Source organism: Hypanus sabinus, chromosome 7, assembly GCF_030144855.1.
Source record: "Hypanus sabinus isolate sHypSab1 chromosome 7, sHypSab1.hap1, whole genome shotgun sequence".
Classification (NCBI taxonomy): Eukaryota; Metazoa; Chordata; class Chondrichthyes; order Myliobatiformes; family Dasyatidae; genus Hypanus; species Hypanus sabinus.
The window spans coordinates 165,156,413-165,172,671 of NC_082712.1; the positions used below are offsets into that span (position 1 = coordinate 165,156,413).

Genomic DNA, 16,259 nt, shown 5'->3' on the forward strand with positions numbered 1-16,259 from the left:
GTGAATGCAAAGTATTATGTCCACATGTGCGTTAGAGTTTGAAGACATTTGTAGTGGAGTTTTTCACATCCCAGTATTGTTTCTTTGGCTTTGTCATAAATATTTGTGGTACCTTGCCTTTAGAATACTACTTCCTCTTTGGGATATACGTAATCTGCGCCTTCCGAATTGCTTCCTGAAATTCCAGCCATTGCTGCTTTGCCAACATCCTTGCCAGTGTTCTTTTCCAATCAATTCTGGCCTCTGTAATTCCCTTTACTCCACTGTAATACTGGTGCATCTGACTTTAGCTTCTCCTTCTCAAATTTCAGGGTGAATTTGATCATATTATGATCACTTGCCCCTAACGGTTCTTTTACTTTAAGCTCTCTAATCGATTTTGCACACCACCCATTCCAGAATAGCTGAACCCCTAGTGGACTCCATCATAAGCTGGTCTAAAAAGCCACCTTGCAGGCACTCTAGAAATTCCCCCTCCTGTAATCCAGCTCCAACCTGATTTTCCCAATCTACCTGCATATTGAAATCCTCCGTGACTATTGTAACATTGTCCATTTGGCATGCATTTTCTATCTCCCGTTGTAATTTGTAGACCACATCCTTACTATTGTTTGGGGGTCTTTTTACCCTTGCAGTTCCTTAACTCTATCCACAATAATTCAGCACCATATGACCCTGTCTCATCTCTTTCTAATGATTTCATTTCATTTTTTAGCAACAGAGCAATGCCACCCCCTCTGTCTTCCTGCCTGAACTTTCGATACAATGTTTGTCTCTGGATATTAAGCTCCCAGTTATAATCCTCTTTCAGCCATGATTCAGTGATGCCTACAACATCTTACCTGCCAATTTTAACTGTGCTACAAGTTCATCTACGTTATTCCATATACTGCACACATTCAGATATAACACTTTCTTCCTGTATGCCCCCTTTTCAATTTTGTCAACCTTTTACATTGCAATTAATCCTGTTGACTGCAATCTTGCCCAATCATCAGCCTCTTCTTGATAGGAGTTACACCACATTGTCCCTGTTTGTAAGGACAACTACTGTACCCCATCCTCAGCTCTGTCACTCTGGCTCCCATCTCCCTGCCAAATTGGTTGAAATCCTCCCGAACAAATCTGCCTGCAAGGATGTTGGACCAGTTCGGGTTCAGGTGTAACCCATCTCTTTGGTACGGGTTGTACCTTCGCCAGAAGAGATTCCAATCATCCATAAATCTGAAACATAGTTTTAAGAAATATGTTGATTGACAAACTGCAGTACAGGCAGTCCCCGAGTTGCAAAAGTCCGACTTACGAACAACTCGTACTTATGAATGCAGGGAGGAAATGCTGTCCGCCATTTTAAGTCGGATCATGACACTGTCCGCCATTTTAAGTCGGATCATGACACTGTCTGCCATTTTAAGTTGGATCACGATGCCGTCCACCATTTAAGTTGTTGCCGTTAACACTGTTGAGTGTGTAACTTTGTATTTGGCTTGAATATTTCTTAGCAAGATTCACCCTGACAGCACCCCCCCCCCCCCCCGGCAACCCTTTCCCAGTCAGCACCACCCCTACTTGTCACATTTAACCTGTCTCAGTGCGGGTGGAATTTAGGACCCGAGAGAGCAGAGGCCTTGCTGCCCGCGGCTGCTGCTGAATCTGCAGTTTTCCGTTCCCTTGACGGAAAACGATTGCGATTGAAAATAAAGTAGAAATAATAAAGCGATCGGAAAGAGGTGAAATGCCATCGGTCATTGGAAAAGCTTTAGGCTACGGGCGGTCAATGATCAGAACAATTTTAAAGGATACAGGTAAAGGATAACGTGAGAATAATGGAGCATGTGAATGGCCCTGCCCGATGAAAGCTACAATTATTACTAAGCAATGCAGTGGTTTAATTATTGGAATACATACATTTCTTAAGTGTTTTATATGCGTAGAAAGGTAAAATATATACTAAGACAAATGTTTGACTAACTGACGTTAAATAATACCAGATGTACCTGTTCCGACTTGCGTACAAATCCGACTTAAAGACGGACTCAGGAAGGGAACTCATTCGTAACCCGGGGACAGACGATAAATGACTTTAAAATGTTTAAAATCTATGTGGAAGAACATAAATAATTTGGTGTTTATTCCTTTCTATTCTTAGGGTAGTAGAAGAGTATTTTCTTCCAGAAATAATCCAATCTGTGACAGGACAGGTGAGCTGAACAGCTGTTGGTTACTGTTTTGCATATTGTTATGGCCTGGAATTGGTTTTGAATTCCAGTTGCTTGTTATTCTCATATCTGGCCCTTGACTTTGTAAAATCTCTTCCACTGGGTGTTTGTGCAAACCCATAATTGAAAAGGCTTGCATCTTCAACAGAGCCTCTTGGATTGAAAGCATTTACCCTGCTCTTGTACAGTTTTGTGCAAAAATCTTCAGCACAAATATATCGCTGGGGTGCCCAAGACTTTTGCATAGTACTGTTGTGATTTTATGTGTTGCACTGTGCTGCTGCAGCAAAAACACTAATTTCATGACGTGTGAGTGATGATAAACCCGATTCTGATTATGGGTCTCAGTTGTGGACTGAAGGTGGGAAGGGGACAGGGAGAGGAGAATCATGGTTGGGAAAGGAGGAGGGAGTGGGAAAGGATCAGAGACATTCTGTAATGATCAAATAAACCAATTGTTTGGAATCAAATGACCTTGCCTGGTGTCTCAGGACTGGGTGTGACCGCACCCGCACCACCCCTTGCCCCTGGCACTCCTCCTCTGCCATCTGTCGTACACCAATTCACCCTTGCCATTCCCAACATCCTTTGCTCTTGTCAGGTTTACAATCTCCGCTCCACCTTGACATATACAAAGTCTCAGGCATCCTAGCTATATATATATATTTTTGTAGTGTTATATGTGATCTCATAGACATAAAATTACTACAGTACTGTGAAGTCTTCGGCACCCTATCTCTGTGAATGTACTTAAGACTTTTTCACAGTTCTGTATTCTGTTTTCTATTATCAATGCTTGCAATCTAGCACTTTTTTTCAAAATAATACCTGAATTACTTTTTTTCTGTTGTTCTTTTGATTGCTTTCCTATAATGAAGTGACCAGATTTGAAAACAATATTCCAAGTGCCCACTAACCATGGTTTTAAAGAACTGCAACATTAGCTTGCGCACTTGAACTTAAACCCTGATAAATGAAGGCCAACGCAACACGTGCCTTCCTAACAGTCGCATCAACTTTGAGGGATCTCTGGGTGTGGGCTCCTCGCTCTCTCTGTTCCTCCATGCTACGATGAATCCTGCCATGAACCGTGTATTCTGCCTTCGAATTTGACCTTTCAAAGTGAATTACTTAACGCTTTCCCCGCTCGGACTCTATTTGCTATTTCTCGGCAGCTGTGCATCTTGTAAGTTGTTTGGAGTTCACAGGAATGACCAGAGGTTTAAGAGGATGGATCAGCACCACCTTTCCGAGGTGTGGTGGTCTGCGCTGGGTGCTGGCCTTCCTAGCGACACCCGTCCCCACAGAGTCTGAGCAAGTAAAAGAAACCAGTTCTGCGCAGGTCCAGCAACAAAATGGTTTCGATTCCTGAGCTTATCTTGTTCTCAAATGCATACACTTCTTGAGAATTAAGTGTATTGGAGAGAAAAATGAAAGTAGAAGGCAATAACAAAATGCATCCTCTTCTTTAAGGAAACAGTCCCGTTTGGCGAAGCTGTGTTGGCAACAAAGGACACCTGTCTTGGAAGTGAAATATGTGAGGAACTTTGGGCTGCCAATAGGTATAAACCTTTCCTTTTGCTCTGTATCTTTCATGATCTCAGCATTTGCTTTGTAGCCTGCAGGCCTTTTTTTTCAAAGTGTCACCAAAGTCAAAGTTTTTGGAAATGCAACAGTAGTGTGGTGCACAGTAATCTCCCATTAAATGGCAGTGTTCACAGAATATTGGAACAGAGAACAGTAAAATACAGGGAAGATGTCTGTTCTGAACATGATGCTAAATTATATTTGTCCCTTCTGTCAGCACATGTTCCATGGTTTCAAAGGTACATTTAATGTCAGAGAAATGTATACAATATACATCCTGAAATTTTTTTTCTTCACAACCATCCATGTAAACAGAGTGCCCCCAAAGAATGAATGACAGTAAGAACCCCAACCCCCCCAGTTCCCCCCTCCCACGTGTAAACGGCAGCAAAGCAACAACCTCCCCTCCCCCACCAGCAAAAGAAAAGCATCGGCACCCCCCACCGAGCATTCAAGATTCAAAAACTTTATTGTCATTCCAACCGTACATCAGCTCTGCAGGGCAGAATGAGACAGCGTTTCCCAGGGCAAGTGCAATCATAACATAACAAATGCAACACTAAGTAATAAACACAACAATAAATAGTAAAACACAACAGCCACATGTCGGTTAAAATCAAGTGTCCAGTGCAAGTTAAAAGAGTCCAAAGCAGAGTAGAGCAGCTATTTAGCAGTCTGTCTGCCTGTGGGATAGTAGCCTTATGGTTTTTGTTCTGATGCTTCTGTAACGTTTGCCTAATGGCAGAAGAACAAACAGTTCATGGAGAGGGTGTGAAGCGTCTTTAATGATGTACCGTGTCTTCTGGAGGCATCGACTCTGAAAGAGGTCTTGGACAGAAGTTAGGGAGACTCCAGTAACCTTCTCTGCTCCCCTAACCACTCTCAAGCATGCAGCAAAGCATCAGCAAAGACACAGACTTGCAGTACCACAAAGACTACTCGTTTACCCGGTATTCGACACACCACAGGCTCTCACTCTCCCTAATAAGGGAAAAAGAGATGTCCCTCTTCCACAGTGAGAGCGGAGACGTTACAAACAACTCGCTGGTTTACAATGTTAAAAGTCCGTTGCGTTGCTTTTCCCGAGCTCTGTGCCCAAAGAACTCGGGTCTCTGGGCACACAGCCAGCTTGCTGCTTCTGATCTTCCGTCTCCCACGACACACCTGCTGACACACACTGAAGTCCTGCACGTCCTGCTGATTCATGTCTATCTAAAATCACCTTGAAGCTACTTGGATTTCTGCCTCCACCACCACCTCTCGCAGTATGTTCCAGTCACTTGCTCCTCTTTAGGGAAAAAAAGATATAGACCCACACATCCCTTTGAAATATTTCCTTTCTTTCATCTTAAAATTATGCCCACTAATACTTAACATTTCCACCCTTGGGAAAAGATTCTGACTACCTGCCTTATGCACATATTTCATAACTGAACTGAAGTAAACTGAACATTCCTAGACTGGCTCAATGACTTTGTGGTTTGATGTTTTGTAATCTGTGTATTTCCACTCGTTTTCTTTTTTCACTGTGTGTGTGTAAGTTCCTCTTTTTCTTTTGTGCATTGGGTGTTTGATGCGCTCTGTGAACAGTTTCCATGGTGTTTCTTTTTTGTTTGTAGCTGTCTGAGAAGACAAATCTCAGGGTTGTATACTGCATACATACTTTGATAATAAATGTACTTTATCTTTAAATAATCTTATAAACTTCTGTAAGGTTTCCCCTCAACCCCTGACGCTCCAAAGTAAACATTTTAAGGTCCTTCAACCTCCCCTTACTGCTAATACTCTGATCATTACCATATAAACTGTTTTTAATGTTTGAATAAATAGAAGTCTGGAATAACTGCGGTTAATTTCTTTGTTATTTAATCTTTGGTGAAAACCTGAGTGTTGTCATATCTTACCTGAGGCTGCGATCAATTTTCTTAAACAGTAGTGACTGATGAAAGGCTTCTTTGATGTGTTGAAAATGGTAAGAAGCCTTGTAAGGAACTTTGGCTCTTTGTTCATAAGATGGACCACAGTACACACGACAATTGAGACCTCTCAATATGAAGGCCATCATATAATTTGCTTCCCTAATTATCTGTCACACCTGATTAAGGACACCTCAATGTCTTGTTGAACTTCCACTTTTCCCAATCTATCACTGAACTAATCTGCTTTCCTGCTAATCTGCTACCAAAAGGGACAATCTCAGAGTTATCCTGTTACACTGCATCTCATCCCTCGATCAGCTTGTCCAAATCAACTTTTCTGCATCTCCTTAAAATTTGCTCTCTTACCCAGCTTTGTGTGTCCACACACATGAATATAGCATGTTGTATGACATGACTAAAGTACAGAAAATGTTGAAGGTATAAAACTTGATGTTGCAGTATTCTGCCAACGATGTTGTGCCGATCTTTTGACCTACTCTAAGATCAATCTAACCCTTCTCTTCCAGATAGCCCCCCATGTTTCTATCAGCCATGTGCCTATCTAAAAATTCCTTAAATACCTCTAATATACCTGCCTCTACCATCTTTACACTCTGTGTAAAGAACTTGCCTCTGACATCACACCCTCCTCCATACTTTCCTCCGATCATCTTAAAATTATTCTGTCTTGTATCGGCCATATCCACCTTGGGAAGAAAAGTCTATGGATATCCTCTCTCTGTATGCGTCTTATCATCTTATACACCTCTATCAAGTCAGCTGTCATGTTCCTTTTGCTCCAACGAGGAAACACCCAAAAGCTTGCTCAACCGATCTTCATGAGACATGTCCGGGCAGCATTCAGGCGTCTACATTCTTCCTATAACGAGACGAACAGAACTGAACACAGCATTCCAAGTGTGATTCAGCCAGTTTTACTGAGCTGCAACATTAACTCGTGGCTCTTGAATCCCTCAACTAATGAAGCCCAACTTGATGGATGCTGCCTTTTGAAGGCATTCCTTTTTGAAGATATCCTCAGTGCTGGGGGAAGCTGGTACCCATAACGAAGCTGGCTGAGTTTGCAACTCTTTGCAAATTTTTCCAATCACCCCACCCACCCCCATACCAGACGGTGATGCAACCAATTAAGAGTGCTCTCTGTAGTGTATCTGTAGAAACTTCTGAGTGTCTTTGGTGACATGCCAATTCTCCTCAAACCCCTAATGAAATATAGCTACTGGCATGCCTTCTTTGTAATTGCAGGAACTTGAGACTGCTCACCCTATCCACTGCTGATCCTTCGATAAGGACTGGTGTGTGTTCCCTTGCCTTCCCCTTCCTGAAGTCTCCAATCAATTCCTTGCTCTTACTGATGTTGAGTGCAAGGTTGTCGTTGTGACACCACTCCAACAGCTGATAAATCTCACTCCTGGATTCCTCTTCGTTACCATCTGAAATTCTGCCAACAATAGTTGTGTCGTCAGCAAATTTATTGATGGCGTCTGAGCTGTGCCTAGCCACACTATCGTGGGCGTAGAGAGTGTAGGGCAGTGGGACCTAAACAAAACCTGCCCAAAAGTCCATTTACACAGGTACTCCCAAATCTTTTCTCCTAGTTGCATCCTGAAAAGAAGAAAGTTCCAGTGGATTTGTCAAGCATACATTCCTTTGAGTCCATTTTGGCTTTTCTCAATCCTCCAACTTCCCTGCTATTCTATCTTTTATAGCAGACTGAAATATACACTCAGGGGGCAATTTATTGGGTACTTAAGCCACCTTGTCTGGCACCAACACTTAGATCACATTTCTTCCTCATCCTGATGTTTGGTCTGAACAACAACTGAACCTCTTGACCATGTCTGCATGCTTTTATGCATTAAGTTGCTACAATATGATTAATTGGTTAGATGTTTGCATTAATGAGCAGACGTACCTAATAAAGTGGCCACTGAGTGTAAACAAAATCTGCAGATGCTGGAAATCAAAGTAATGCACACAAAATGCCAGAGCTGCCTGGCTGACTGAATTCCTCCAGCATTTTTAGTGGGTTGCTTTGGATTTCAGGTATCTGCGGAATTTCTCATGTTTATTATTCTGGTGACGAGAGGGCGTACGGGAATGAGATATGCCAACTAGTGGAATGGTGCCGCAGCAACAACCTGGCACTCAACGTCAGTAAGATGAAAGAGCTGATTGTGGACTTCAGGAAGGGTAAGATGAAGGAACACATACCAATCCTTACAGAGGGATCAGAAGTGGAGAGAGTGAGCAGCTTCAAGTTCCTAGGTGTCAAGATCTCTGAGGATGTAACCTGGTCCCAATGTATCAATGCAGTTCTAAGGAAGGCAAGACAGCAGGTATACTTCATTAGGAGTTTGAAGGGATTTGGCATGTCAACAAATACATTCAAGCTTCTATAGATGTACTGTGGAGAGCATTCTGACAGGCTGCATCACTGTCTGGTATGGGGGTGGGGGGGGGGGCCTACAGCACAGGACCTAAAGAAGCTGCAGAGGGTCGTAAATTTAGTCAGCGCCATCTTGGGCACTAGCCTACAAAGTGCCCAGGATATCTTCAGGGAGCGGTGTCTCAGAAAGGCAGCAACCATTATTAAGACCCTCCAGCACCCAGGGCATGCTCTTTTCTCACTGTTACCATCAGGTAGGAGATACAGAAGCCTGAAGGCACACACTCAGCGATTCAGGAACAGCTTCTTCCCCTCTGCCATCTGATTCCTAAATGGACATTGAACCCTTGAACACTACCTCACTTTTATTAATATAATGTATTTGTTTTTTTTGCACGATTTTTAATTTATTCAATATACGTTTACTGTAATTGATTTACTTATTATTGTAATTTTTATGTATTGCTTTGAACTGCTGCTGCTAAGTTAACAAATTTCACGTCACGTGCTGGTGATAATAAACCTGATTCTGATTTTACCCTCTACTTTTTGCTGCAGAAAGAGGAGATGGTTTCTGTTTCCTCAGCTCCTTATGTAGACTGGGTAATAAATAGAAAATTTGGTTGAGGATAATGACAAACTACATCCATATTTTTGATTTCACTTCCAAGGTGTTCAGAAGTTAATAATAGATGTTTAAAACTATTCAGTCCATCTTTATAGGGTCATAAAAAATGTTGATGATCCCTCAATGAAGCATCTAATTACTTGTAGATATTCTGTGTATACTTGCCTTAAACATTCTATGTAGGCATTTTCCCCAAGAGTTGATCGTTCTGTTACGTACCCCGTAACTGGGTCACTTACCAGCAAAGATAGAGAGGTCCGTTGAAGTCTGATGGTACTATTTTTAACAGTATTTATTGATACAAGTACACAAAAAATAATATCAATGCAAACATACAGATAATATACGTCGTCAATACTAAATCTAAAAGTGCGGGTATAATAATACTCAATAAGAAATAGCTCTATCGTTGTCTCGGGGATAACATATTGTCCGATGGAAATATAAAAGTCACTTTAGTTAATTCAAGCTGTAGGCTGCAGCCTTCTTTGGTTGGAGAGAAAGACAGAGGTTTAACTTGCCCATTCCTTTTATGATGTCAATCCTTCGGGAGTCGTTGGGGGACTGGTTTCCCCTTTGTGGTTAGCTAAAGCCGTGCTTCCGTGACAAGACCCACCAATTCCGAGACAAATGGAAAGGGACGCACGTGGGCTATTGCCACTGGCTTCGCTATTTCGCTGTTACAGGAGTTCTAGCGTTTCTTCTGGTGCATCTAAGGGGCTGTTCCCACAGACCCTCTTTTATCCTGACTCACAGGGTCTCAGATGCCAATCAGGTTGGGATGATGCAATCCCTCCACAAACCCCATCCTCAGTTCATTGCCTGGGGGCTTCGATGCATCGTACAGGATTCAATACACAATTCCGTCTCCAAGAGACAATAGCCGGTATCAACGGTCCTGCCTTTCAGAGGCCAGGACACATTCCAAACTCTTTGTGGATTCTGCATGTCTTTCTCTCATTTCCTGGGTCTCCTGAACTGACTTAATAGTGATCTTGTGATTCTCAAAAAGGAGGGGGCTACGTTGTACTCTTCAGCCGCTCAGAGTTGTGGCGCATTCATAACAGTTCTGCCTGAAGAAAAAGTCAAAGGAAATTTATTTTCAAAGTATTTATACACTCTGGCCATTTTAGTAGATACCTCCTGTACCTAGTAAAGTGGCCACTGATTGTATGTCTGTGGTCTTCTGCTGCTGTAGCCCATCCACTTCAAGGTTTGATGTATTGTGTGTTCAGAGATGCTCTTCTGCACACCAATATTGTAATGCATGGTTATTTAAGTTACTGTCACTTTCCTATTAGCTTGAACCAGTATGACCATTCTTCTCTGACCTCTCATTAACGAGGAATTTTCACCCCCCACAACTGCTGGTCACTGATTTATTTTTTTGTTTTCTTTTAAACTGTTCTCTGTAAACTCTAGAGAATGTTACACATGAAAATCCCAGGAGATCACCAGTTTCTGAGATACTCAAACCACCCCATCTGGCACCAACCACCATTCCATGGTCAAAGTCACCTGGATCACATTTCTTCCCCATTCTGACCTTGGGTTTGAATAACAATTGAATTTCTTGACCATCTCTGCATGCTTTTATATATTGAGTTGCTGCCGCATGATTGGCTGATTAGATATTTCCATTAATGAGCAGGTGTACCTAATAAAGTGAGTGTATCTGAGTTATGGTAAATTGGATAACCAGGTTTTGACTGACTAGCTGGTGTCCCTGTACTCATCTTTGTATCTCATTATTCACTGCCTGCCATTTGAAAAGGAATCCGTGTATTCCTGCTCTTTGTCTCCTGGTAGCCAAATAATTCTCTGTTTGTATTTATCAGCTTATCACTCCTCCAATCCAATTAATTTTAATTCTAAATGCTCGAGCAAATACAGATCTGGGATATGCCACTACAAGAAAAAAGGGCTTGACATTCCAAAACCAAATTCTGACCTATATGTTGGTGCCTGTGTTGGTCAGCACCAAAGATGTTGTATCCTTCTCTCACTGTCTACAAATACGCAGGCCAGGGCACTATGATATGGAGAATAAGCTGTTGCCCATGCAGTGGACTCCCCCTCTCCACACAGCTGATGAAACCAAAGGAATGGCAGAGTCCGATACCGTTTGGCACCAGTGGCCTCTCAGGAGTTGTCATTCAGCATTGAATTAATCGTAGGACTGCTTTAGGGACTCCAGCTCTGGATTTTTCCTCAGTGTTTACTCCCAAAGTCGTCCCCATGAATGGTATAGCCACAAGGTGGTAGAGGTTTGAGGTCAGAGTTTATCTTCTAGGTGAGCTGCCAACCACGGCTGATGCCCCCCCCCCCCCCAATCTCCCTGGAACGACTGGTTTTAAGGTCTCAGTCATTGGTCTGTGAACCCTCCTCCTGTCAGTAGGTACTCCTGTTAGTAGATAAGCCACCCGTGAGCTGGACTTGTCAGAGGTTATTTGAGATGCACTCCATTGGGAGCATTTTATAGGTAGTGGGGCTCGTCACTCCTAACCCCACCCGGCTATGACAATGTTGGATCAGCACTTGGGTTAACGTGCACATAATTTTTCTGTCATGTCAGGCTTCACTGCATTGAATTCCAATGATTAATATTGATTTAACAGATTGCATTGTGTGCCAAATGTACTGCTGGTGTCTGTTTAAATAATTCAAACATTATGCCCAGGATTGCTGACTGTTCTGGAGTGAATGACCTTCGATGAAGAACATCCTTTTGTGTACTGACAAACATTTTGATTTTAATCTTTTTTTGTCATGGGGTGTGTGCCCTTGTTATTGGTGTAGACAAATGAAGTGTTGCAAACAGCTGCAATTAATTTCTGACAATTTTAAATTCTATTAACCATTTTGTATCCTTTTTAAAACAGTATATATCAGTGGCTTTAGAAGGAGTTTTTCAGGAGGATTCTTGTGCTAAGAGCTATAATTGAGCGGATTTGAAATTGAACTACTGCAGGAGCATTTCCTTATTTATTATTCAATGGATGTAATTGGGTTTAAAAGTTATTAATATTTCAGTTCAAGGAGCAAACAGGCTGACAGGCTAGATCAGCAGAAGAAAGGATTTGGAGAAATTCTGTTAGTGAGCACTTTGAAGTTGTTCTGAGATTATAAAAAATAGTGATTCACGAGGTATTGCTGAAGTAAATCCATAACAGTTGCTGTCTTCTCCATCAGGATGAGGGTACAGGAGCCTTAGGTCCCACACCACCAGGTTCAACCATCAGGCTCTTGAACCAGTGTGGATAACTTAATTCACCCCCAACACCAAACTGATTCCACAACTTATGGACTCACTTTCAAGGACTCTCCACTTCATGTTCTCAATAGTTAAAATATATTTATTCATATTACTGCCTTTTGCACATTGGTTGTTTATGTACAGTTTTTAATTGATTCTGTTGTGTTTCGCGGTATAATTACTGTGAGTGCCCATTAGAAAATGGATCTCGTGGTGGTATATGGTGATGTATACTGTTTGTACTTTGATCATAAACTTTGAACTTTTCCAAAAGGTTGATCATTGATATCTGTGGCACACCTCTGGGTTGAGGTACTTCTTGGGATAAGAGATTCTGTTGCAAGCTAAAGGTAGAGGAATATTGAGATGGTTGTGAGTAATTTAAATTTTCTAGTGACCCTCGGACTGGGCTGTAATGAGCAGAATTGTTGGAGATGACTCCTGGAAGCATTGGATATGAGAGAACGTGCCAGGAAAACAACTCACCAGCTCAAACGCTGAATTGGTATTGCTGTACTGCGTGGTCAGTCGGAGATCAACTGTTTTCAGGTATAACCTGACCATAGAGTCTAAGTTGTACAGAACAGATATCGACCCTTCAGCCCACCACATCTAAGCTGACCCCTTTTATTCATCTGCAGTGATCTCATTGGCCCACAATAGGATTGTGTCCTTCTGTGTCATATCCCTTTACCTCAGTGACTGTATCTGATTCCAATGCCGCCTCTGGCAGTGTGTTCTACATGCTGTCACGCTCTGTGTAGAAGAAAGACTTGTCTGCGACCATAAACCTATTGCTTTTAATCCCTATCATGGGAAAAGATTCTGATTATTGTGCCTCTTAAAGTTTTATCCCCCTCAGTGTTCTTCACTCCAGGGGTTAAATAAAAACATCTTAACTAAAATCCTTCAATACAGTGTTACGTATTCCTGTAACTGGGTCACTTACCAGCAAAGATAGAGAGGTCCGTTGAAGTCTGATGGTACTATTTTTAAACGTATTTATTGATAAAGGGGCACAAAAATAAGATTAATGCAAACATACAGATAATATACGTCATCAATACTAAATCTAAAGCGCAGGTATGATCATAACCAATAAAACGTAACTCTATCGTTGTCTAGGGGATAGTGTATTGTCCGATGGAAATATATAAAAGTCATTAGCTCGTTCAGGCTGCAGCGTTTTGGGTTTAAGAGAGGGAGGCGTTTAAACTTGCCCAAGTCTTTTATGATGCCAATCCGTTGAGTCAGGGGAGCGGGTTTCCCCGTTGTTAGCTAAAAAGCTGTTTTCCGTGGTTTCAGCCACCAATTCCAGCCACGGAATTGAACGCACATGGCTTGGTTTCCGATGACCGTCTGCTGTTACGTGGTCGCTTAACGTTTCTTCTGGTGCGTCTGAGGGGTTGTTCCTACAGCCCTTCTTTTATTCTGACTCGCCGGGTCGTAGATGTCAATCAGGTTGGGGGTGATGCACTCTCTCCCTCAACCAGCCCACTTTGCCCGAGGGCATTCACGTAGCAGAGCATCTCAATCCACAAATCTGTCTCCCAAGAGACAATGGCCATGTCCCGTAGCTTTACATAGCTATGGGGGGGGAGAAACGTGACATCCTGCACGTCTCCCCCTCGTCTTGGGCCCCCCTTTTGACTCAACCCAACAGTGATCTGGCGATTCTCACAAAGGAGGGGACTACGGACGTAACAACAGGCTAAGTCCTTGTGAATCTCCTTTGCGTTCTGTCCTTGCTTTAGTGGTAGGCAGGTGAGGGAGAGGGGGGCCAAAGTGGGCAATGGAAGAATTCTTATTCAGTCCTTTACTTTTTCCACCTGTCTCACTTTGTACCCAGTCCCCCACCCACCTGGTCTCCACCTGTCACCTCCCAGCTTGTGCTCCTTCCTCTCCCCTCACCTTCTTCCCCCTTCCTTTCCAGTCCAGTTTGTGTGTGTGTTCCCTCATTATTTTGGTTTTTTTTTGCAGTATTTTTAAATTTCAGCATAATAATATTTTTATGTATTGCATCATACTGCTTCTGCAAAACAACAAACTTCATGGCATACGTTTGTCAAAATAAATCAGATTTTCAGTTGGTGAGTAACAGATCTAGTGGACATTGTGTACCCGGGTTTTCAAAGATTTGATGCAATATTGCACAAATCTTTGCCAAGTGGGCTCCTGACTGGTTGAGTAGGTTGTGGGAGGCTTTGGTTTAGATTTGGGCACAGTGTGTTTGCCCCAGTTCAAAGCTTTCACCTAACCTTGGTGGAAAAAGCCCACTTGAATTTACCCTATCTATAACCATCATAATTTTGTATACCTGTATGACATCTCCTCATTCTCCTGAGCTCCAGGGAGTAAGGTCCTAACCTTTTTAACCTTATAACTCAGGTCCTCAAGTCCCAGCAACATCCTTGTAAATATTCTCTGCACTCTTTCAATCTTTTTGATACGTTTCCTCATCGGTAGGTGACCGGAATTGCACACAATATTCCAAATTTGGCTTCAGCAACATCATGTACATCTTCAATATGACATCCCTTCTGTCAAAAGGTATATGCTCAAGTTAGTCAGAATATTAAAATAAACGATGAGGCATTTAACTTCAGATCTGATGAAGTTTTCACTGACCTGAAATATCAACAATATTTCCCTCTTTGATGGGTATTATTTGGCTTGCTAACTTACTAGTCACTGGCAACCAACTGGAAAAGGCCCCCTTTATTCCCACTCGACTCCTGCCAGTTGGCCAATCTTCTGTCCATGCGAGTATCTTCCTTGTAATACCAAGGGCGCTTATCTTGTTAAGTATCCCTATCCCCAAACTTCCTGCTTTTGTAGCTGGGCATGGGACTGTCCACGGCGGAGTTCTGTCTTGCTGAGTGCTTCTGATTTTTTTCTGTTTTTGTGACATATCTTAAACATTTTAATAGAGATTGACCGGTCCCCATTCTCCTCCGGTTGTGTCAGACTACAACTAGAGGTCATAGGTTAAGGGTGAAAGGTGAAATATTCAAGGGGAGACTTCCTCACTCAAGGTGTGGTGCAAGTGTGGAATGAGCTGCCAGTGGAAATGCTAGATGTGGATTCAATTGTAACTGTGGAATTCGTTGCTACAGGCAGCTGTGGAGGACAAGTATTTTTGTACACTTAAGGCAGAGGTTCATAAGTTCCTGATTGGTCAGGGCGTGAAGGGATACGTGGGGACGGCAGGAGTTATGGACTGAGAGGGAAACTCATGATGAACTGGCGGAGCAGACTCGAAGGGCCAAATGGCCTAAATCTGCTCCTGTATCTTACGGTAACATTTAAAAGACGGTTGGATGGACGCATGGATGAGACGGGTATGGAGGACTGGGTGCAGGTAGGTGGGACTAGGCTGGAAACCAGTCAGGTACAGACTAGATGGAGTGAAGGGCCTTTTTTGTGCTCTAGTACTCTGATTCTGTAAAGCTGAATAAGATGAGGAACTGTTGTGGACTTGGTGCTGGGTGTGGCAGGAGTTCAGGTTTGCTGCTTTGACATGATCTGCTCAAGGATAAGTTATGTAGCTGAGGAAATGCCATGAAGCATCACAGAAAATGATGCTGTGCAGCCATTCCAGCTCTCCTCTGTCACTTCCTTTAACTCTGTGCTGAGGAGATGGGTCCTTCCTGTTTACTTAAGCTCCTGAACTTTATAAACCTTAGAGATGTCGAACACGACAGTAGAGAAACAGGCCCTTCAGCCCATCTAGTCTGTGCTGAAATATTATTCTGCCTAGTCCCCTCAACCTGCACCGGGACCGTAGCCATCCATACTCCTCCCATCCATGTATCTATCCAAATTTCTCTTAAATGTTAAAATTAAACCTGCATCCACCATTTCTGCTGTTATCTGTTTCCACACACTCAGTGAAGAATATCCCCCTCAAACCTTTTACCATAACCGACGACCTCTAGTTCTAGTATCACCCAACCTCCGTGGAAATCTTTAAAACTTTATTGAAGTCCTCCTTCAGCCTCCTCCTTTCTAAAAAAGATTATCAGCCGATTGGCATATGTTGAAAGATTGGAATGACTGGGCTTGTATACACTGGAATTTAGAAGGATGAGAGGGGATCTGATTGAAACATATAAGATTATTAAGGGATTGGACACGCTAGAGGCAGGGAGCACATTCCCAATGTTGGGGGAGTCCAGAACCAGAGGCCACAGTTTACCAATAAGGGGTAGGCCATTTAGAACGGAGTTGAGGAAGAACT

General features: G+C 42.6%; 1 protein-coding gene across 1 annotated transcript in view; it reads left to right on the forward strand.

The window, feature by feature from the left end:
- nadsyn1 (NAD synthetase 1) overlaps positions 1-16,259 on the forward strand; it is an 83,159-nt gene that overhangs the window by 23,192 nt on the left and 43,708 nt on the right. Inside the window, exons 6-7 of the mRNA XM_059976044.1 lie at positions 2,150-2,201; positions 3,693-3,781. Coding sequence (XP_059832027.1) covers positions 2,150-2,201; positions 3,693-3,781 — 141 coding nt within the window. The remainder of the gene's footprint in view (positions 1-2,149; positions 2,202-3,692; positions 3,782-16,259) is intronic.